The following is a 24,443-nucleotide window of genomic DNA, read 5'->3' on the forward strand; positions in this document are numbered from 1 at the left end:
AGACATTCAATAAATACTTTACGAAATATGAGGGTGGTACAATTTACCCGGCGGTACAATATACCGAACTCTCCCCTAATATATGTAGTATGAAATTATTGGCAGCGCGTCTTTCGCGCGTTTGTCGCGCTAAAGTCGCCTAAATGTGAAAGCGCTCTTAGGAGGATTTCATTGTTTGTTTATTTGTATAGAATAGACTACGGAACTTCTGAAAAATTCTTTCACCATTATTTCTGATGAATATAGGCGGTAAGAAGTTCGCCAGGTCAACTAGTATAGTAGTTAATAATAATTAAATTAGTTTTTACAAATCATTATTTTACAAATTATTATTATAAATCATCAAGTGCCCTTGTTTCATTATTTTTTCGTCCTACCAGCGCTTCGAGACAAGCATTGTTATTCTAGTTAACATGTCTCATTACATAAAAATAATTAATCTTACACGCGTAAGTATTTCTCAGCTTAATTGATGCTAATCAGTGTAGCTGGGAGGAACACTGCCTCCGCTTTGTAACACTCATTTCCTCCGGGAACGCCGTGCTAACTGTGTACGATTCATTATAATTGAAACTCTACAACATGTAGGGGTATACACTTAACAAAGGCTTGTATTTACAGGATCAGATCACAATTTAAAAGAACTAATATTATGTACATTACTTTAGTTATTTATTCGCGGCACTCTATCTGATGATTTTGAGGCGTTTTTAATATTGAGACTATCCTATTTTGTATTAAGGTCTAAGGCTATGGTTTCCCATTTAACCTATCGACGTCCATCATAGTGTGCATACGCCGACGTGAACATCAGAAGGACCACAGCAATACATTTTTATAGTAAACATTGTGATATGAGGAGATCAGCAGGAGAACTAAAGTGACTGACATAGCCCGCAGAATCGATAAAATCCAGTGGCAGCGGGCGGGGTACGTAGCTCGCAGAGCTGATGGCCGCTGGGGCAGAAAAGTTCTCGAGTGGCGACTACGAGCCGGAAGACGTAGTGTGGACAGGCCTCCCACTGGGTGAAACGACGATCTGGTGAAGGGAACGGGAGGTGCCTGGATGTGGGCGGCGCAGGACCGGTCTTTGTGGAAATCTTTGGGTGGAGGCCTTTGTCCAGCAGTGGACGTCTTTCGGCTGAAACGAACGAGTAAGCATTGTAACGCGGCCTATACGGCATAAGTAGGAAACCACAGCCTTAGCGCTTAAAGAATAATTTTTATTTCTTCAATTAGAGCTCAGTGAAAGGTTCTCTACTCGTAAACCGGTGTTTTACCACTATTACCTAACTATACTAAACGATAAAATATTAATTAATAAGTTTCGCTAACCACTAACCTTTTTGAAAGTTTCTAAATGAAAATTTCTAACCTTGGAAGTATAATGTAAAAGTACCGTCTACCAAATTCTGCCGTACGAAAAGGTATTATAACATAGTACATTAACGAAGAAAATTACTGTATGGGTCAGTCGTGTATTTTAATGCCACGTACTGTTTTCTTTCAAAATAACATAATATTTTTTTTAAGTTTGCTACGTATTGTTAAGAGCAGGTAAAATTGACACATTTTACTTTAGCAAAGTTTTACTGTTAAACTGACATAAAGTCAAGAAGTTACTCAATGTATCTCAAACACATTTAGCCCAATAAATTTCCCACGGAACAACAAAATAACGTGTGATCGAGGAAAAACACCAGCCGCCAAGACTCATGTACGCGGTACGTTGGACGTTAATTGAGCCGCTCGCCTATTTGTGAGGTGGTTGCTAAGCCGAGTACCGCTTTATGTATGTTTTGGGAAGATTTTCTTTTATATGTCGGCTATTTGTTATTGATTGGACAAATCAAAGGAAATTATAGCTACTTTGTAATCTTCATTGCGGTAGTTTGAGCTTCTTAACCTTGTTTTTAACCATATAATACAAGAGTACAATAAGATTGTTTAAAGTATTCATCACTAATTTCAGTTTAACTGCATTTTATCAGACAGTTTGTGCAGAGTAAATACAAATGAGTAGGTCATCTTCATAGGAACGCACGGGCGCAGTTTGTATGTGAGCGCTAACAGGTATGCGGCGCGCACGCACAGTCGCACACACTGACAAAATTTAGCGAGGATTAGTCAGACAGTCGTGGTTGCGCCGAATTTTGTCAGTGTGTGCGTGCGCGACGCATATATATTGGCGCGCTCACATACAAACCGCGCTCGGTGAATTTCTATGAAGATGACCTACTTATTTGTATTTACTCTGGTTTGTGTTTTCCGGCTTAGTTAATACAGGAGGCTAACTGAGACATGTTCCTCATTTTAAGTATTCTGCTTAAGATACTTAGTATAATCATCATAATATAGTATCAATTAATGCTTTTCTGCTGCCGTAGAGCACAATTTCCCGTTTTATTTCATAAAAATAACTATCATCATATTACAAAGGTCGTTGATCGAGCTGCTCCATCTTATTATTGTTGTTACCTTTTTATCTACGAGTACTATTGTCGAGACGTAATTTCCACTCGAGAACCCATTCGTGGGTCTATCTTTCGGTTCTGCGTTATAATAATCCTTTGATAAATGTTTGTAGTTTAGTTATCGATATTTCACGTGCCCGCACTACAGAAACTATGCAGAACAATATCCCACAAGTCAGTTTCGCCGCGGGTCGCTTGTAAATCAGCTAAAAATTCAATAGTACGGTTATTTAATTACGAAGCCAGGACCTAGAGCACTTGGAGCAATATTTCATAAAACCTCAGAACGATAAAACCGTTTAGTATTAGGAATTCCTTTTGATAATCGGTTAAGCTGATACCTGATTACTGATTTATTGGAAGCCCTTATCAATAAAAAGAGATATAAAATATAGTATTGCTTTTTGTAGTTTACACACTGCTTATTCGGTGTATATCAAACGTGAAGTAACAGACTTACTTATAAACTGTCAGAATAACCATACATCTATATACATATACAGGGTGTTAGGTAAATGGGTATATGAGCCGACACTAGCCCATGTTAACATGGTCATATAACTGGTATGGTGAAGTCAGAAAATTGATATCTTCATTTTAATTATATTAATTTTCATACAAATCGGATTTTATAAAATTTATTTTGTATGAAAATTTAAAAACATCCATTTTAAAAACAATACCCATTTACCAAACATCCTGTATAAAAGAAAGTCGTGTTAGTTACACCACTTATAACTCAAAAACGGCTGAACCGATTTAGCTGAAAATTGTCAGGGAGGTAGTTTAGAGCCAGGAGAAGGACATAGGATACTTTTTAACCCGTTCGAAATTAAAAAAAAGTCTGCTTATTTATTGCCATTAAGGCGGAACAAAGTTCGCCGGGTCAGCTAGTTATAAATAAATATTTGTTTCAAACTACCTAGTTACTTTATCAATTCGTAGATACAATTTAGGCGTCGAAAAAATATGCATGATATTATTTCCGACAATTTAACTTTTTGTAAATCTGTCTTTACAATCTCGTAACAGTTTTATAACTATTATATTAACACACAACGCTTCTAGCATTTCCCGCCACCCCATTTCAACGCTGAAAGTTCTTGATGGGGCGAGATTTAAAAACACTTAAGTGACTGAACGAAGTTGTTTATTCGAAGGGAAATGTATTTTCCTCTGTCGGAGAGGAGCGATTACACTGATAGAATGCGGCAATTATCTGGCTGAGTTCTCCTTAGTTCACTGCAGAGCGAGAAATGAGTGTAGTTTTAAAATAATTGCTAGGAATAGCACATTACTACAACCACAAATTCCACAATAGCTTCAAAGATTTTGAGCAAATACGTCATTTTGTGATAGATGTGCTGTTGAATTTTCCACTAGAGGCTGATTAAAATCCGCAATGAGACACAGGTGCGATTGTAATCTGCATAATATTTGCTCATTTGTACGTATTAATACATAGCCCGTCCGCCGCCCGCGCGCCCGTCCGTTTTGATAAAGTCGTTGACATAGCCCGACGGATTAGCAAGCTGAAGTAACAATGGGCAGGGCACATAGTACGCAGAACTGACGGCTGATGGGGCAGCAAGGTTCTGGAGTGGAGGCCACGTACCGAAAAATGCAGCGTGGGACGTCCACCCACAAGGTGGACCGACGATATCACAAAGGTAGCAGGAAAGCGCTGGACGCAGGCCGCTACCAACCGGGTAACATGGAAAGCATTGGGGGTGGCCTATGTTCAGCAGTGGACGTCCTATGGCTGAGATGATGATGAAAACTTTGACTGATACTGAACGTCACAAATCAGACAGTATATTATCGCAAATAAAGCGACCCCTTTCAGACGACATAGGGAGAGGATTTAGTACTATTTTATCGCATTATATTTATGTGTTCTAACGTTTGAATACCAACAACCTCTTTTGCAAGTAAAATCTACCGTTTTACTCCATTTGCGCCTACAAATCTCTGTAATGCGCGCCCTCTAGCGTCGCGTCTTTGTTCGATAGTTTTCACAAATACGCTTTTTGTTTACCCAATCGGATTCCACCTTCGCAAAACACATTCTATCTCTTCAGTTGGAGAGGGATTCACTCAGTTTACTTGGTGGTAGACAGAGATAGTTGCAAGACATGTTGAAAGACGTGAAGGGTTGTACGCGATCGTTCGTTTTACTTTGAAGCGAGTGTAAGGTCTGCAACTACATGAAATATGTTTGGATGGCGCTCCTGTAGTAGAGAATAAAATACCCTTACTCAAAGATGGCAGGCAGACGCGCTCGGGGCAGGGCACCTACGAGATGGTCGGACGCGGTGAGGATGACGATGGGCGGGATCCTCATCATGAGGGACCGAGGAAGAAGAAGAAGAAGAACTCAAAGTATTAGCCTACTGGAAATAACTCTACTTGTAACACCATTGAAGTATCACTCTATCTAGACTCTAGATACAGGCTTTAGATTCTAGAGCATAGTCCGCAAAACAATCCACGCACCCCAGATACAGGCTGCAGTCCCGGCTCATTTTGATAAATAATCAATTTATTTTATGTAAAAATCTATGTTAATTACTAACGATCAACAAACTCAAACAAGGTTTACATTTTTATGGTTATTGCTACTGTATTTTCTTACAAATAACTTACGGAAAACATTCTAATTGATCTGCCGACCGTACCACACGACATAGGAGTATGTAAGCTCCTAGTTTTGCGTCGTAACACGTATGTGCCATTGTGCTGTGCCCCATTGTGTCGTCTAAGGGCCGGCAGTTATCGGACTGATCTAATTTACTGTCGCAGGTACAGCTAGCAAATAAGACTAGTTTTGTTGCAATACAGTCCTTATTGCAACAATATAGATGTCCAAGGGTTTTGCTTGATGTACTTTGCTGTCATTTGTAGTTACGACGGTATTATTGTGTTGGTATAATAATGTCTAATGTTTACATGATAGTAGTATCACATAAATATTTTTATCTTAAGACTCTACATCCAAAAAAATTATGGTTGAGCCCTCGATGGTAAAGGGATTGGGTTATTATGTGCCCTATTGCCATTGAGCGTCAAACACCATGATCCAAACCATGTTTATGCTATACCTTTTTGAAAGCAAACTGATTTTATATTAAATTTTATTTTAAAATCAAGCATCATTTATCAGACTTAATTAACCTTTCTAATTTAACTAACTACAGCGAACATCTATCAATTTTGCTAAATGCTAAGGGCCCAGCCTGAACAGAACAGCCTGTTTTACACAGTTTGGTTTCGAAAAATAATATTCTTCAACTATGATCGTTCAAATTCATATCCGAATTCTCATTATGACGCTTTTTAAGGCATGCGCATTCCACGGGCTATATTGCTAATAAAAAGTGGGAGAAAAAACGCAAAAAGAAACTCATATAATCTCTACATTTAATTTTATTAGTCTACTAGAAAAATCTTGGTACTTTTAGACAGAGCGTATCATTATCTCGGTTTGCTTGCATACATCATGTTGAAAGCTGCATTGTGTATAAGCAAGCACATTTAATTTTCTCTTTCTCGTCTACTTTTCCTAAGTGCTGATTTGGCGGAAACATCCAGGCTATCATTAAAGCAAGTGAACCCTTAAGGTCGCTGTATCGGGCCGATGTTCATCTGAATTCTAAGGGTTAATGGTGTAATGAAGCACGGAGAGGCCTGCAAGGTGAATTTTAATCGACCTGCGGCGTGAGCCTGTTTCTGAGGATAGTAGTGTTGTTACTTGTCCTTGTCCATGTACAGTCGCGGAATGAAAAGGTTCGTCACCTTAGTGTCGGTTTTCGCTTGCACTAGGTACTGTAAGAGCATAAAGTTAATATTCCTTCGGAATAGAGCAACAAAGAATGAGCGAGCGAGATGTCACTATCTGCAACCCTGTGTGATAAAAAGAGATGTGTGATGCTATCATCGTCACGTCAATAGAACCATTTTTGCAAAAGATTTGACAGGCAGTGACACATAGAGGCACAAAGAAAATTTTAAATTATAGTTTTTTATAAAAATATCGTAAAATCCTGTTTATTTTTGGAAAATTTGTTTTCTTATATAATGGTGACCTGTTCCGTCCTTGATTGTGATGTACACCGAAGGAATAATCCTGCAAAATATTCATTTCACAGGTAAATTTATTGAAATCGACACCTCCAAACTTTAGCTTTATTTTTGTGAATGCGCTTAGAATTTTAAGCACTAAGTGTGATAATTATGTTCTTTAAACATTAATTTAAGTTGTAAGCAAAGATTTCATGCTCATAATCCAGAATTTATGAATATTTTGTGTAAAGAAATAATTTTCGTTTTACACTAGGGTTGTACCACAATCTCAGAATACAGACCACAATCGATAAATATATTTTCTGCGCTGTTTATCACAGTCACTGCTGATTATGTAGGTACATAAATGGCGTTTGTATGTGAATATAGAAAAGTATTATTTTGTAATTACCTGTTAGTTAATATCCAATTCTTGCCGATTTTCTTCGCCGCTACAGTGCGCCGCCAAGTTTTTCACCACGTTTGCGTTTAACGTTGCGTTCCAATCCTAAGCCTGCTTGGGGATGTGATCGGGGTCCCTTCGGAGAGAGTGGCCAATCTAGTTCCACTTGCGGCGCTAGAACTGCCTAATTTTTGCTATACAATTAAGCAACTGCATGAGATGCTATGGTACTCAACTTGATGTATCATCGTTCGTAAATCCCATGATTCTGAAGAACTCCAATGTTTTTATTGTCACAGTAATTCAATATTCCATAACGTTCGCTTTTTACGGTTCCGTCGCTGCATTTCTGATCGATTAGTCTTTGTCAACGTCATCTCGGGAAAATCATATCATACATAACTTTTTTAAAGCGACTTACACTGTACGATATTTTGGCTTTTAATTCCCCGGTTTGTATCTACGGTCGTATCACATCATAGGTACTGAGTACACGTCTGTAACATCACACTGACTAGGATCCGCACCGTGATAAAATCTTATCAGTGATATCAGGCGACAAATGTATCGGGCTTATCGCGAAAAGTCGATAAACTGGCGCGATAAAAGCTTATCGCGGCGCGCAATATTGGCCAACAAACAAAAGGGAACACACATATCTCAGACAACGCAACAAAAACACCTTCGAGAACTCTCCAGAACATTTGGCGAAGTTTCAGCAATTGAATCAAAACTTCACCGCGAGCTATTAAGAAATTAAGATCTAGTTTTACGATGTGCTGTCCCGGGCACCTGATTCTAGTGCTATCTAGTCGATTTGGTGCTCGCAGCTGGCCGAATAGTTAATGATTAACTGAAAGATCTGACACTTAACAAGATTTAGATCCATATATTTAGGATATTAAATATTCAATATTTAACAATCCTATATTTCCCGCAAGGAAATTGATCCGTGAGTATGCTTTGCTATGTGTCTGAAATTAAACCCGTTTAGTGAAAATAAACCATGCTGTACTGTTTTATGCATTAAATTCATTACTATGACGTTTATCTTTTGTAATAATAAATTAATTCTGAGGTGGAATTGTGTAAAGCAATCGTTATCATTTGACATGTCAAACGCTTTGTTTAACTGACTTTATCGTACGTTATGAACTGTCAAATGATTACGATTGCGTTATACAATTCCACCTCTGATTCCAAAATATTATAGCTTCGCGTTTTATCTCGGTCCAATTCNCTGACATGCATGGTGACATGTCAATGAAGTTTTCAGTTACTGTTGCCATTAAAAGAAATTAGTACCATTAGTTTTCCGCAACATGGCGAGGGTTTTTATGTTCCTGGTCAGGCTATAAATAGAATTTTATTCAATTAAAATATGTTTTTAGGTATACTTAGTGAATTTTGAGAAAATTACTTATTTCATGAATATTTCATATGGGCTATGTGAAATCGTATATTCGTGCAAATATGTTTTACGAAACAGCAAATAAAATAGTTTTTTTTTATTTAATCTAGTTGACAGAAAGTTAATCTGATTTGAAAACCTACTTCCGAAATATTCCTCTAGAAAAATATTTACTACATGCAAATTAAGTATTAATATGATTTTGTTAAACCATTTTACTTATTTACCTTGAGGCAGGAATTTTACTAGAATCACTTGTCACTTGGTGAGTTGAATTGCAGATGTAATCTAGTTATTCTGATGTACTTAGTCTAGAAAACTACATGTAACGAAATCAGATCCATCCTATCTAGTCACATTAAAAACAACTTTCTTTTATTCTGCATATATTTTCGAAACAATATTCATGGACATAATGGTACCTACTTATTTGTAGCCTGTACACATCCAATTATACTCAATGTTTTTATATTTTCCGTTGTGGTATCCAGTGGCAAATACCGTCGCGTTAAGTTCATGAAATAGTAGATTATACTCGTAATTTTTAGTAACGAGGGTGGGCCAATATCGCGTGAGGAATGCACGCGATATTGCCGACCCTCTTCAGGTTCGATTCCTCGCTTTGCATACGATGTCAATTTCATACGATTGTTTATTTCAAATGAAGGTAATAGAATGTGCAGTGTTTTGAATAAGATGTATAATATTTAACGATTCATTCTAACAAATAAATAATGAAATATCCAAAAATAAAAAGTTACTTTAACACTACATCGTACAAACTACAGCCTACCGCAAGCCAGGTTAATCCAATGTAGCCACTTATTTGGATGTAATAGGGGAGAATTTGCAATATAGTCTGATGTAATGTTATCTGTACAAGTTTCAAGAAAATATACACAATATTACGTGGGGTGCTTGGGAACAATGTTATTCTAGGTATACAGCAATATTTTGTGCTTAAAAAGGAAATTTTAATTAGGTCAAGGGTCCATTAAAAATTAGGGACCAGCTGACGACCCTGATCCTTGTCGCCCGACGCAAACTGGACACCCTTGTCGTAAAATATTATTTGTAAAAGTGCGCGCCAATAGAACGAAATAGAATTGTATATTATTACGTAACATGTGTGATTTATTTTTAATGTAGGTAATCAATATAATAATATCTAGACCATGAAACATAATACGAAAATACAATTTTCACAGATATGTAACTCAACAATACGTATTCAACTATTCCAAGGTGTTGCACGCGAGCAACATTTTACAAAAGATAACAATGACGAAAAAACATATTTTAAGGAAATAAAAACACTATCTCCTAAATTTATCATTCACTATATTCCAGGTAAACCTTTCGTAGCACGAGTAAAGTGAAACCTCAGCCGAAGCGATTACAAAAGTCTATATCGTCGGCATAAGCGCCTCCCAGCGGAATCGGGCCATTTTAATATAAGTTCCGATGTAAGGCTTCTCAATCTCGCGGCACGCGCAAAATATGAACACAAAATATGTATATTGGCTGAGGAAAACATTGTGTCTGTGTAGCTATAAAATTCTTTTACTGCACACGAGCGTTTTGGGAAGTCTATGTGTACAATGATGGTAATAAATTGTTACAACATCGCTGGCAATGTAACATTCGTTATCAACTTCGATTTGATAAAGTGGCTTGCGTCTGCTATTTTGTACTCAACTTGGAGCGAGATGTATAAAGCACCAAATCATATCTCTATCAAACAAGACTACTAAAAGATGTATATTTCAAACGGATATGAAATACCCTCAATAATGTATTGTGTTTACTAGGGAACCCCAATGGTAGGTAGATCCACAGAGGAGTTATAGATAAACTATGCATAACGTACACTTCACAAGTCAATTCCTTGATAGTGCTTGTGATAACAATATAGAACTAGCGGCCGCCCGCGACTTCGCACGCGTGGATCCCGTTTTACCCCTTAGGGGTGAAGTTTCCTAAAATCCGTTCTTAGTGAGCACCTATGTTCTAAAAGGAACTCTCATGAAAAATTTGAGACTCCTAGCACTGTAAGTGCTGAGATTTCGTATTGAGTGAGTGAGTCAGTCAGTCAGTCAGTGACCAGTTTATTATAGCTATTGTGTTCGTTGCAGATTGGCTGTCAGTGACGTGGGCGCAGGGCGGCATGCAGCTGCAGGCCGCGGCCGCGGGCGACGACATCGACTCCGTCAAAGGACGGTCAGTACTCTTTGTTATGTAACTAGTGATAAGTAGGTATTGCATTAGAGTGCCTTGCAAAACCCTTGGTTACCCTGGGAGAAGGTGAAAACTCGCCAAAATTTTCCATACAAACAAGGCAACAAGGTTATTAACAAAAAAACATCATTTCAGAACTTGACTTAAGGTCTTATGTCCCCTAGATGGAACAGAGGGCATCCACAACCGTCCTCCATCGCGTTCGGTGTTGAGCTTCGCGTTTGATCTCGCTCCAATTCTTGCCGATTTTCTTCGCCGCTACAGTGCGCCGCCAAGTTTTTCACCACGTTTGCGTTTAACGTTGCGTTCCAATCCTAAGCCTGCTTGGGGATGTGATCGGGGTCCCTTCGGAGAGAGTGGCCAATCTAGTTCCACTTGCGGCGCTAGAACTGCCTAATTTTTGCTATACAATTAAGCAACTGCATGAGATGCTATGGTACTCAACTTGATGTATCATCGTTCGTAAATCCCATGATTCTGAAGAACTCCAATGTTTTTATTGTCACAGTAATTCAATATTCCATAACGTTCGCTTTTTACGGTTCCGTCGCTGCATTTCTGATCGATTAGTCTTTGTCAACGTCATCTCGGGAAAATCATATCATACATAACTTTTTTAAAGCGACTTACACTGTACGATATTTTGGCTTTTAATTCCCCGGTTTGTATCTACGGTCGTATCACATCATAGGTACTGAGTACACGTCTGTAACATCACACTGACTAGGATCCGCACCGTGATAAAATCTTATCAGTGATATCAGGCGACAAATGTATCGCGCCAGTTTATCGACTTTTCGCGATAAAAGCTTATCGCGGCGCGCAATATTGGCGAACAAACAAAAGGGAACACACATATCTCAGACAAAAGCAACAAAAACACCTTCGAGAACTCTCCAGAACATTTGGCAAAGTTTCAGCAATTGAATCAAAACTTCACCGCGAGTTATTAAGAAATTAAGATCTAGTTTTACGATGTGCTGGTTGCCGCCGGCGCCATGTAACTCGAAACTCTACTTAGAACTTCAATAATACTATATCATTATCTCGTTCGAATAGTTTTGTTAATTTAATACTGAAACTATATCGTACCTTTATTTGAACGAGTACGTTTTGTTACTAATTGTAAGCTCCGATTAATGCCATTGAAACATGAATTTGTGGTACAAAATCTTTACTAGGTTTAAATGTAAAAATATGGATGTTTGCTAATGTTTTAATTGTGGTTAACAATTGTGTTGAATTTCATTTAGATTTAGTTCAAGCTGGTCCGTGTATAATACAAAATGATTTACTAAGTACTTACTGCAATCTTATATTTTCAGTTTGTTAAAAAAATACCTATTAGCTTCGATCTTGTAAAATCTGATTGCAAATTCAGCAAGTCCACTGCAATTCACTCAGTAGAATGACAACTTAATTGAGTGGAGGACGTCAGTTAGCTCAGCACAGTCAGCCGGGCACCTGATTATAGTGCTATCTAGTCGATTTGGTGCTCGCAGCTGGCCGAATAGTTAATGACTAACTGAAAGACCTGACACTTAACAAGATTTTAGCTGAAAACTAGCTCCGCGATATGATGACTGTGTTTTGTCGCGATTTTTGCTAAGCGGAGCACCATTTCAGCATACCATCTTTAGATCCATATTTTTAGGAGATTAAATATTCAATATTTAACAATCCTATATTTCCCGCAAGAAAATTGATCCGTGAGTCTGCTTTGCTATGTGTCTGAAATTGCATGCATTAAATTCTTTACTATGACGTTTATCTTTTGTAATAATCAATTAATTCTGAGGTGGAATTGTGTAAAGCAATCGTTATCATTTGACAGTTCATAACGTTTTTTTTTATGTGATAGGAGGCAAACGAGCAGACGGATCACCTGACGTACGATTATTCTGTCAAACGCTTTGTTTCATTGACTTTATCGTTATGAACTGTCAAATGATCACGATTGCTTTATACAATTCCACCTCTGATTCCAAAATATTATAGGGATCACGTAAATTAAATCACAAATCCCAACAGAGCTGTTTATCATCATAATTTGGCTGGTAGCGGATTTCAGATTTACCAAATATTTTTGTGGTGGAATAATCCCAGATGAGAGATTGTATTCAAAACATTGATCAATCATTAGTAAGTAATTTCGCCATTTCAATCGAAGTATTCTCATATACCGTTGTGGAATGAACGTTTTGTTAATTTAGTAGAAGTGGCAGGATTAAAGTAATACTAGGCTGGGTCGATTTATAAACCTGTTTTCAGAAAATAAATAGCTATTATAAACCTGTTTTCAGAAAATAAATAGCTTACTTAAGCTTTTTTATGACTTTAATTGATGCAAAATTGTGGCCGCCCGCGACTACGTACGCGTGGATCCCGTTTTACCACCTTTCGGGGTGGAGTTTCGTAAAATCCTTTCTTAGCGGATGCCAATGTCATACATAACATCTGCCTGCATGCCAAATTTCAGCCCGATTGGTTTAGGCTGTGCGTTGATAGATCATTATATCAGTCAGTAAGTCAGTCATTCAGTCAGTCAGTCAATCACCTTTGAGTTATATATATTTAGATATAATGTTATGTAAACATTGAAACGTCGTGCAGTGTAAACGCCGCCGCGCCCGGTCGCGCGGAACCAACCGACTGTCGCGCGCAGATATTCAGTTCTTTATTACCCACTGCTGGTGTTATTGTGCTCCTTTCATGGCCCGCCCGAGCACCGCGTGAAGGATAAGGATTAACGTGTTCCGTATGTTTAATGGCGTGGACAGATGGCTCGAGGTTTCTGTCAGCTACAGGGTACTTTGTGTTTTTATTTAAATTAGTTTTGAAGCTCACTCATAGTACGTAGGAGGAACACTCTATAAAAGCGAAATGTAACTGACTGACTCACTCACCACGAAATCTCGGAAACTACAAGTGCTAGTCTCAAATTTTGCACGGGGGTTCCTTTTATAACATAGGTGCTCATTAAGACGGAATTTTCCAAAATTCAACCCCTAAGGGGGTAAAACGGGGTCCACGTGTACGAAGCCGGGGCGAGTCACTAGTTTATTATAAAGTTGACTTTTGCACATAATATAGGACTATAAATAATGCTAAGGATATAAAGAATTGCATAAAAGTAGCGTCAGATATTGCAGTTCTAGAAACGACGCACCGACGTAAAGGCAGCCTTTGCCAACAACAATAATAATTTTCACACCGTTCTGTTCTGCGTCACTTCTCGACAATTTTACAATGTTAGACTTTTTATAAACTGCAATCGAATTTAATCAAACATCAAATTAAACCTCCCTTTTTGCATTGCCGTTCTTAGTTAGAAATTATAGTTTGTTTTTTTTTATAGTCAAATAATGGACCCAAGTTTACATTCCGTATTCCTATCACTGCAGCACTGGTTCAATCACAGCTCTGCAAAATGTAGTCAAAAACGTTGACCAAAGCTCGGCCCGGTCCAAGTCAACACATTTGGTGTGAATTCCGAAAGTGCGTATCGCGTGATTTCACGGGCGCCCGAGTTTTTCGCCCGCGTAATCCCTTCAGTTCATATTTATTCTAACGGCTAGTGATGGGTGTTGCTGATCAGCTAACGGAATAGCCACTGGTCATATGTGAAGGTTTTGCTGATCATACTCTTTGTCACAGTTCTGAGTTAAAACTTTTATTTCTTATTTTACTGGGTACAGGTAAGGTTGTGCCTAGGAAACGTTACTATTGTGATTTATTGATGAAAATCAGTATTTAAAGCTTCGTACAGCGGCACAACAAGCTTAACATATTGATGGTCGGCCAGTCCACAACAGTAAGTTTCTCTAGAAACTTCCTGCCCCGTACAACCAAACTGTGGAATAGACTGTCGTCTGCGGTGTTTCCGGACCGATACGACCTGAAAGCTTTCAAAAAGAGAACGTATCTTCACCTTAAACGCCCCTGGGACTGCGGGTGTCTATGGGCGACGGTAATCACTTACCATCAGGTTATCCGTCTGCTCATTTGCTTCCTGTCACATAAAAAAAAACATTGTGGCGTATGTGGTGGTGATAATGTACAGTTAATTGTGCTGCAAATTATTTCTCTACTTACTCTGGCATAATCTTACTGTTGTCAAGCAGTTTGTATAGCAATATTTATTCGAAACATCGGACCCCTCCCTAGCAGGTAGCGGACGTATCCATTAGTAGTTCACCCTTATCTGACCCTCTATCAGCCGGCAGGTGGCGCCGGCGACACTTTAATGTACTTGTAATATGCGACTTTCACTTTTGTTTGTTTCGGTTTGTTTAATGTACTGCTCGTAATTGTTTTTATTGTTGAGCTGTTGTGTTTGGAATTTGGGATTGTTTCAATGCTACTCAAATTTTTTACAAAATAATATTTGTAAAATAGCTTGAATATCAATCAACGTAGAATGTAGGTATATTTATCAAAGAAATCTTTTGCCTGTAATAAAGGGCATAAAAAAATATTCGTAGCCAAAATACACTCAACATCAAATAAACCGCACCTTCCGCGACGCGAACTTTAAAGATTTTCTTCTAACACAATCATGGTACCCCAACAATATTGGTGTTATTTGAAAGCCCAATAAATATCCTTAAAGAAATATACATTTCATTTCTAAATAAATGATTAACATATACCATAAATGTGACTTGAAAATAGACCTCACTTTGGGCTCACCTCTGGGATCAATTAGACCAATTTTTATGGTTATAAAACCAAATAAAGATCTCACGTGTCCTCTTTAACAGATGGATAGCGATTAATCCCAACTTAACAGTGTTATAGTCATAAAAAATGGCTATAGCGTAACTACCTATTTTTTGAAGAAGTGACTCTGGGTCCTTGTAAAGACACATTTTTGGGGTAAAAACCTTTCCTTTAATGAAATGAAGTTTAAAACTAGGCTTTCAAATGGTACCAATGTTGGTGGGAAGTGGGGATGCATACGTTTGATAAGTGCTTGTCGCGGGAGGTGCGATTTATTTGATGCCGAGTGTAGTTTTTACGTGCGCTACGAACTTTGTAGCAGAGCTACAAAATTCTCGTAGCAGAGAGCTACAGAATGCTCGTAGCAGAGAGCTACGGTATTCTCATAGCAATGAACTACGGTATATTCGTAGTGTTACGTACGCTGCTAGCTGCTACATGAGCTCGTAGTAATCTTCGTAGTAGTAGTCGTAGCAAACAGCTACGGAAATCTCGTAGCAGTGAATTACGGTATAATATTCAAGCACTTCGCTGCTACATAAGCTCGTAGTAATCGTCGTAGTAGAAGCAGAGAGCTACAGAATTCTTGTAGCAGAGAGCTACGGTATATTCGTAGCGCTATGCTACTGGCTGCTACATGAGCTCGTAGTAATCCTCGTAGTAAGAAGACGTACTGGTATCTAAAATTATTTTGATAAATACGTTAATAACTCGAAGTTATTAAATTCTTTTATGTATTGAAGAGCATTATTCAATAAAATAAAAATCTTCTTATCAAATGTCGCAAATAAATATAAATCTTATTACTTAACGACGATACTACGCGGGATGCTAAGTATTCTGCCGTATAAGTTTTATTAATGAGGGTTTTCGCGAATGAAAGATGGCGGGACGTGGATGTAGGGTTTGACTGCTGCGTGATTGGTGGATTTTGACATATCTGTCAATGTCATGTCAAAAATAACCATTTTCCAATCATGTAGCATTTGGACCTCGCGTCTACGTATTGCCATCTGGCGGATTTTTCATTCGCGAAAACCCTCATTTCATCTGTTTTTCAAATAGTATTAACGTTACATTATTACAGATTCAAGATTTTGTTCGTTATTTGAGTAAAAGCTTAGCAACCCTTATTTTTGGCGCTGTGACGTCACGTCGTATCTTGAACCGATAAGCTGTGCCAAATCTCTGCCTTAATCTGTTTAAAGATAAATCGTTGTGTATTTTTGTATGTCTCGTTTCCAGCCTGAGATGTTTTGGCATATAATTCAAACGGTGCCCTTTGAAATATCCGTTTTCGTGAGCAAATAAAAGGATTAATATTGAGTTTGTTGTTGTTGTTTTAGTTTTTAGAGGATAATGACGAAATGTCTAGTCTCTAGTCGTAAACAGGTTTATAAAATATAATAACTTCACATTATAATAAATAGAAGATTTTACAAATACTTTAGGTAATTTGGATCTTATAATAACACGCCACCTGCAGTTGTAGGTTGTATGCTTTCGAGGTCAAAATAATGTGGGTAGAGACTCGTATGAGCGTAAGCAAATATACATACCTAATTCTAATATTATTTATAAACTAGGTACCTAGTTTAGTAGATTTTTGTATTTGTAATTTAGGATATTTAACTGTAGTAAGGACGACAGACGATTTTAGTTGGAAATTAGCACGTATTACCATTATTATAAGATACCACAGTATTCAACTTGACATGCTGTCGTCTGTTCCAGCTTTGTTGATGTGATTGTTGGAAAAACCATTATTGTTTTATGACGTTGTACTACCGCAGTCTCATGTTGCGTTGTTTTTGAAAAACACGCAACAAAGGTCTTTGTTACGGGGATATTGTCAGAACGAAAATTACTCATAATGTCATGCCCGCATTTCAAAATAATACTTACGTTGTTTTTGCTCCAACAAAAACTTGCTTACCATTTAATTCAGTGTATTTTCGTCCCGAAAATGTTTACAAATGGCGGCAAATACCACTCGAAAGGGGCCTGTTGTAACGGGTACGAAAATAGATCAGCATCTTTCAAGTCGAACCTATATTTAATCTTATCTGAAATAATATTGTTGAACACAATAAGTACCCGTAATCTGTTATTTCTCGATAAAATCGCGAAAGTTTTTAACGAAATAAATTTTATTCAATTTACCAAAAAGCGGTTTCGCTGATAAGATGTTAAGCCTAGTCAGAGGGCTCAGAGCGGTTTGGTAACATCGGACTGTATGGTTGGCCACCTATACGCACTCCACCACGTACTGGGCTCCAGTAGTATAACAGCATACATTTAATTTTTGTATGATAGGTACTCTATGGCTGGGTTGCACCATCTTACTTTAACTTTGACAAACGTCAAAAATCTGTCAAATTCCATACAAAAAGCATCGATTATCGCCATAGTTATGGTCAAAGTTAGGTGGTGCAACTCAGCCTAACTGTAGCGTTTTTTTTTAGTTAATTTCGTATTCATAATTGAATATTTTGGTTTTTGAATAGAAACTTAAATACGAGTAAGTATAATCAGTATAATAGAAAATGGTCTTTTTTGTTACGTGTAAGGTGGTAATTTAATCCTGTTGCACATTATTTAGGTTTGCCACTCAAGTATGCAGGTCCTTACCTACCTTGTCACAAGATTTGTACCACTTTTTTAAATTACACGAATAGTTTCAGTTGTTTTTTTTTCATGCCGAAACCTAGAGTTTCACTGAATTGGAAGTTTACTCTCTCTCTCGCTCTCCACCTCATACCTTCTAACAATTTATTCCTAAGACAAATTGCCCGAGCATTTCAGGCAAATTCCGGCTCCATTCCGGTGACGGGACGCGCGTTATGACAGGCGAGACGTCACTCAGATTAATATCTGTCGCGCCTGAAATTGGGAGCTGGCACACGCGCACCTTGAACTTGAAAATGGGAACTTATGGTCTGCGTTAGTTACGGACATAAAGTTGTCCACATAAAGTTGTCCAATCTCTTTTACGGCCGAGTTTGACATAAAATCTTTCCTGATGGTGGGTGACGTAAGGTCTAAGATGAAACACGGATTTATTAAATAGTAGCTTTCCGCCCGCGTCTTCGCCCGCGTGGAATTTTTCGGTTTTTTATATAACCTATGACACTCAGCAATAATGTGGCTTTCTGTTGGTGAAAAATTTTTATTAATCGGTTCAGTAGATCCCGAGATTACCCCTTACAATTGTATTTAACAAATATACAAACACACAAACTTTACCTCTTTATAATATTAGTAGAGATTTGACGCCACATTTCAGTACGTAGGTAAGGTGAATTAAATGCTCATTCATTCGCAATTTATTGACATTCAGGTACTGAATATCTACAAAGTTTGTGGGAATTTAAATGATTTTATTTATTTAACATAATAATACGGAAAATGCAGCGTGGAACAGCCACGCACAAGGTGGACCGACGACCTCATAAAGGTAGTATAAAGGCGCTGGATGCAGGCCGCTACCAATCGGGCGATATGGAAATCATTGAGGAAGGCCTATGTTCAGCTGTGGACGTCCTGTGGCAGAAATGATAGATAATGATAAATACAGGCATAATATCGATGACGATGTATGCCATATTAGAACAGATTACCGTCATGATTCTTCCTGCACACAATCTGTTACGCCTGCAGTAAAAGATTGTCACAAAAACGAAGAATGTACATTATTAAACATCGAATATCTACGAAACCCTATTGTTCTAGCAATGTGTTGGTAAAACACCACAATTAGCAGCGCCTTCAGCCCAAATCAATCATAGCTGTTCGGGAACAGCCGAAGTCTTTTGTTCCCACATTATCGCACATCCGACATACTCGTACAACGCGGTAGTGATGCCACGTTACGATCGCTTCATTGTCGACAACTTGATTTGATTTGCATTTTAATGTCGATTCGAGAAATCAAATAAAAAAATTAAATGATGAATTTTTGTTCCTATGATTTAACTGTAACATTGCGAAGTGAATAAATAAATATGAATATAAATATGGTTGTACAATACAAGTAGAATAGGCATTGTAGAAGTCAGGGGATAAAATTTTAGCCGTCTACGAAACCATAATTTCACTTGTTGGGTTAAATTGTTAATTATGTTTTAAGTAAGAAATAAAGTGTTTCAGAAAAGTTTTGAAACCATCGTCTTTACGAAAACATCGATAAGATTGATCGGTGATTGATACAAACATCACTAGCATGTGTTAATTACCCGATACGTTGTGAGACGCGGGAAATCGCTCGTTTTCTTTTACTTCGCGATGGGAACATTATTCTTCAGGTTTTATTTGTTTTGCTCTTGATTCCTTTTCTTATTGTGTTTACCCACATGTTTTTGCTAGACGATAGTTTCGTTTTGATAGTCTTTGCAAATAACTTTTTATATTTCAGTAAATTGGGAGATAAATCAGCTGTTTAGATACTTTTCCGATGTCCTAATGCTTTCTGATAGCTACTTAAATATACAGCAGTATATTATTCTTCTGAGGTTTATTAAAAATTGCTTGCGTCTTTTACCTGAACTCAAAAATTTTCATTTACTTTATCTTCTATTCGGGTTTTCAATAACCTACTTCAAAAGCATTTTCCTTTTAAATGTTTCTGATTACAGCATCTCTATAAGAAACCGCAGAAAATTAAATGTCTTACGCTAAATATTTTTTGCGCGAAAACGTTGCCATAAATTTCGTTGAACGTTAATACCAACATAAGAAACGCAAATGAGACGCAAAGCTGGATCGGTTTTAATTAAACATCGCTAGAGAATAATAGAAATTATTAGAGTAGGTTCACTTGTAATACCTGTACTTAAATATTTCACTATTGTATAGGAAACATTTAAGTTATTTTCTTCTTTTGTGTAGCGTATTAATTTATTTAATCACTTTCACAGTGTGAAATTAACACATACAATAAAATGTTAATCTATCTGAAGTTAATTGTTTATGGTTGGAGTATTTACCTGAATACTTTTAACACGATTTTGTGATGATAATATTCAGCACGTCATGTTCAATATTGTTCCCATATTCAATTAAAGGCCGTGTGGTGACGGCAGAGTAGAATACATTTGTCACCAACCCCTACTCTTCCCGCGGGTGTCGTAAGAGGCGACTTAGGGACTACACATCAAACAGAGAACGGGCAGCAGCGCTCTCTGACAAACATAAATCTTTTAAACTGCGATCTCCAACCCGCCTGCCGAGCGTGGGGATTATGACAAAACCCTCCACTATAGTGGAGGAGGCTCATAGTCCAGCAGTGGACTGTAAAGGGCTGTTGATGATTCAATTAAAAAGAAATAGATCTACTCGTGTTACTCAAAATCATGGCACATCCCGGGATTTCTTGTATTAAACAATCGTGTCAAAGACAAAGAAGCTTTGTCGCCTGTATAGTGGTTATAAATAGTAAGTACCTATTATTCAACAATGTGAAGATCCTACGTTATGTACTTCCGTTGTGGCAGGGCATTCTTTTAAACTGGGACTGTAAGAAGGCCTTCTGTATAATGGAAAAATTCTTCCCGCCGCCGCGCACTGAAACCTAGGGAAGGATTTAACTCGTTGTGATTACCGGCTTTCTATGAATTTCTTCGCAGTTTTTTCTCTGTTAGCACTTTCCCTGCCTCTAGAATGACAATAAGCTCGCGTTTTCTTCTTATAGTGAGCAAAGATAAAAGCATTTTTTTTTGCAAAAGTAAAGTAAAAAATAAATTGATGTTGTTCTACTCATTTTTATTTGTAAGACAGTTGATGCTAATAAAGTGTTATAAAGTTGTCCACAGTCACATTAAAGAGTGGTTTATGTATTTTCTTACTGCACCTAAGTTCAATTATATTGTAACTGTATGTTTCCAAAAAATAAATAAACAGTGTTCAAGTAGGGTGTAACTCTTTAATAATAATTGGGTATGAGTACTTATACATACACTAGCTATGTGCGTCAGGGTACCTATACCCATCTAGTGTTTCACAACTCATGTATAGCAAATCCTTGTGTGTAATCTAAATTCTGCATTTGTCTCTGCAAAATGGGAAAGGGTGGTATTCCTGCAGTGAAGTCTAAATGATGATGATATGAATTCTTGAATATATGAAGTACTAGGCGGCCCGCCCCAGCTTCGCACGGTTGCAATGGTATTTCCCGAGTTTTTTCTTCTATAATTTATGCATGTTTTATACATATAAACCTTCCTCTTGAATTACTCTATCTATTAAAAAAACCGCATCAAAATCCGTTGCGTAGTTTTAAACATCTAAGCTTACCTATATCCCTATGTAAGTTTAGATCTTTGAAACTACGTCCTGTCTGTCCCTACAGACAGGAAAACGACTTTGTTGTTTTAATGTAGTGATTTCGTCCACAGGTGCGGGCGCGCCGGCAGTCTAGCGGCGACGCCGGGTGAGAAACTAATGGAGCTGCTCCGTCCCAGTGCCGGCACGCCGCGCCGGCACTCCACCGCCGCGTGCGCGCCGCAGCCGCCGCGGCCCTCGGGCTTCGTCTACTGCCCCTCCGACGCGCTGCCCTACTGCCCCCCGTCCAGGATCACGCCGCAGCGGCCTATCTTGAAAGTTAGTGCAAACACTGTTTTAACAGAGTAAATACAAATGAGTACGTTATCTTCATAGAGACGCACCGGCGCGGTTCGGCGCAAACACGACTGGCTCCCCGCTGTTCCACGCTAAATTTTGTCGTTGTGTGCGTGCGCGCCGGATACGTATTGCGCGCTCACATACAAACCGCGCTCGGTGCGTTTCTATGAAGATAACCTACTCATTTGTATTTACTCTGGTTATAATGTTCCATTTGATAGGAATAGAAGCTAGTTAGGAAGAGAGGGAGTAACCTATTCCTTACTCCCCATGCACCACATACGCTCTAAGAGCAAAGAAGCACAACGCAAGACAAGACTGTTATTAAAAGATTTTTTTTGCACACTTTTTAATCTATGAGCAACAGGAAAACCCTGAACCGAAGGTACTAACTTCATAGAGCTGTTTATTTGATGGTAAATGTACTTAAACGCTTGAGCTCATTTAATAAATATGCCTACAGCAATGCACATTTATCAAAACCGTAACATTACCATCAATATTAAGTTTAAATACGTTGTAAATATTGATTTTGTCTTCTAGTGTATGGCTTGTTGGTTGTCCTATTAAATAAATAAAAAATATAGGTTTCGTTTTAAGCAACACGTAGATACAGATGTAACTGAGAACTGTTGTTGCAGTTACAACCACCACCACCACAGATCCAACAGCCGCCGGCGCCACCGCAGCCGCCGCCGGTGCCGCAGCGCACGGCGCCCGTCCCGCCGGCTCCGCTGCCGGCGCCGCCGCCGCCGCCGCGCCGCGCCTCGCCGCAGCCGCCGCGCCGAGCGCCGCCGCCCACGCCGCCGCGACCACCCGCCACCAGCCCCGCCGACCCCAACGGCAACCGCCGCACCAACCCGCAACTACCACGCCTCGACTGCAACAGAAACCCGCAACCGCCCGTCCCGCGGCGACCGCCCCAAAAACTACCAGATAGCTACACGCCTCCGCCACCACCGCCTCAAAACAACCAAACTATAAAACGCTCGCCTAGCTCGGGGTCCAACATCAGCGTCAGACAAGACTCGAATGTCTCATCAGACTCGTTCAGCCAGACGTCGTCGCCTTCGTACACCACCAAGACCATGGAGGCGCCTCTGCTGCCGCACCAGCACGTGAATAAGAGCCTGAACGCCAAGATCGCGCGCGGGCTGCTGCTGAAGGAGCAGCAGGAGAAGGAGGCGGGAAACTCGTCCATCACCAAGAGCATGTCCACGCCCGCCTCGCTGCAGACCATCGTCCGCTTCCAGAACGGGAGCAACATGTCCCTCCATCATCGGGTAAGTGATTCTTGCAGTATTTTCTTTCATCATTTCAGCCATAGGACGTCCACTGCTGAACTTAGGCCTCCCCCAATGTTTTCCATGTTGATCGATATCGATTGGTAGCGGCCTGCGTCCAGCGCTTCGCTGCTACCTTTATGATGTCGTCGGTCCACCATGTGGGTGATTTTTTTTCATTTATGTGTACTTAATGTTTAACTACCTTCTGGCCGTTGCCTTATCTGCGTGGGTGATGATTTATCACAGCTCAGTGACACAACGACCTCGTAGATGCGCCTCAAGATCAAAATCATAGGTACTAACTAGGTATATTAATTTTCTTATTCAAACAATCCTGCATTTCATCCTTTGAAATTCTTTTTTCGTTTCAGAAAACTTTGTTTTAGTGTATATTATGTTTAGGGGTCACTTTTAACTTCTGTGTCATGTAACGTATTACACACCTTCCAATAATTGTTTAACCAATCAATCAATAAGCTTTGGCCAGCTATTAATTAACGTCCTATCCCAAACGAGTACAAACTTTTTTTGTATTTCATCTGAAAATGGATTAGTTTCTGTAATTGTTACCATAATTTGTTCAATCAGTATAACTTGATTAATTCGTTGCATAAAATATAACGCGCTTAATTGACTTGATGTGATAGGTATTTTTCCATACAAGGCAAATAATCAAATAAATAATTTATAATTCTCAACGAATATTATTCTCTGACTGTTCATTCGTTTCTAGGAAAATATAAAAATTGTAGTAAACAAGTGCGTCGGAAAACAATAAAATAAAACCATCTATACTAGTCTATACTAATATTATAAATGCGAAAGTAACTCTGTCTGTCTGTCTTGCTTTCACGTTTAAACCACTGAACCGATTTTGATGAAATTTGGTATAGAGATAGTTTGAGTCCCGGGAAAGGACATAGGATAGTTTTAATCCCGTTTTTTGAAACAGGGACGCGCGCCATAAAGTTTTTCTGTGACAGACAAAATTCCACGCGGGCGAAGCCGCGGGCGGAAAGCTAGTTTCAATATAAAGACACTGCGTGGTATCTGATACACTTCTGAGTAATAATTACCTCTATTTTACACTCTACTGTTTTCCAGCAAAATCCCGATTGATAAGTACTCATTCATATTCAGAATCGTCGGAAACAATCAACAACTTTCCCGAAGTAGGGAACTGGCGTAACCGACACAATAAGTTCATTAAGGATTTATCCCGTTGCGCT

The 24,443-nt window shown here is 38.7% G+C and overlaps 1 protein-coding gene across 2 annotated transcripts in view; it reads left to right on the forward strand.

The window, feature by feature from the left end:
- Corin (corin serine peptidase) overlaps positions 1–24,443 on the forward strand; it is a 95,149-nt gene that overhangs the window by 15,424 nt on the left and 55,282 nt on the right. For both annotated transcript variants that reach the window (XM_028304675.1, XM_028304676.1), the window contains exons 2-4: positions 10,486–10,570; positions 21,703–21,907; positions 22,570–23,211. In XM_028304675.1, the coding sequence (XP_028160476.1) occupies positions 10,486–10,570; positions 21,703–21,907; positions 22,570–23,211 (932 nt within the window). The remainder of the gene's footprint in view (positions 1–10,485; positions 10,571–21,702; positions 21,908–22,569; positions 23,212–24,443) is intronic.

The sequence above is a fragment of the Ostrinia furnacalis genome, unplaced genomic scaffold, assembly GCF_004193835.3.
Source record: "Ostrinia furnacalis isolate ACB-3 unplaced genomic scaffold, ASM419383v2 OfSCF1475, whole genome shotgun sequence".
Lineage (NCBI taxonomy): Eukaryota > Metazoa > Arthropoda > Insecta > Lepidoptera > Crambidae > Ostrinia > Ostrinia furnacalis.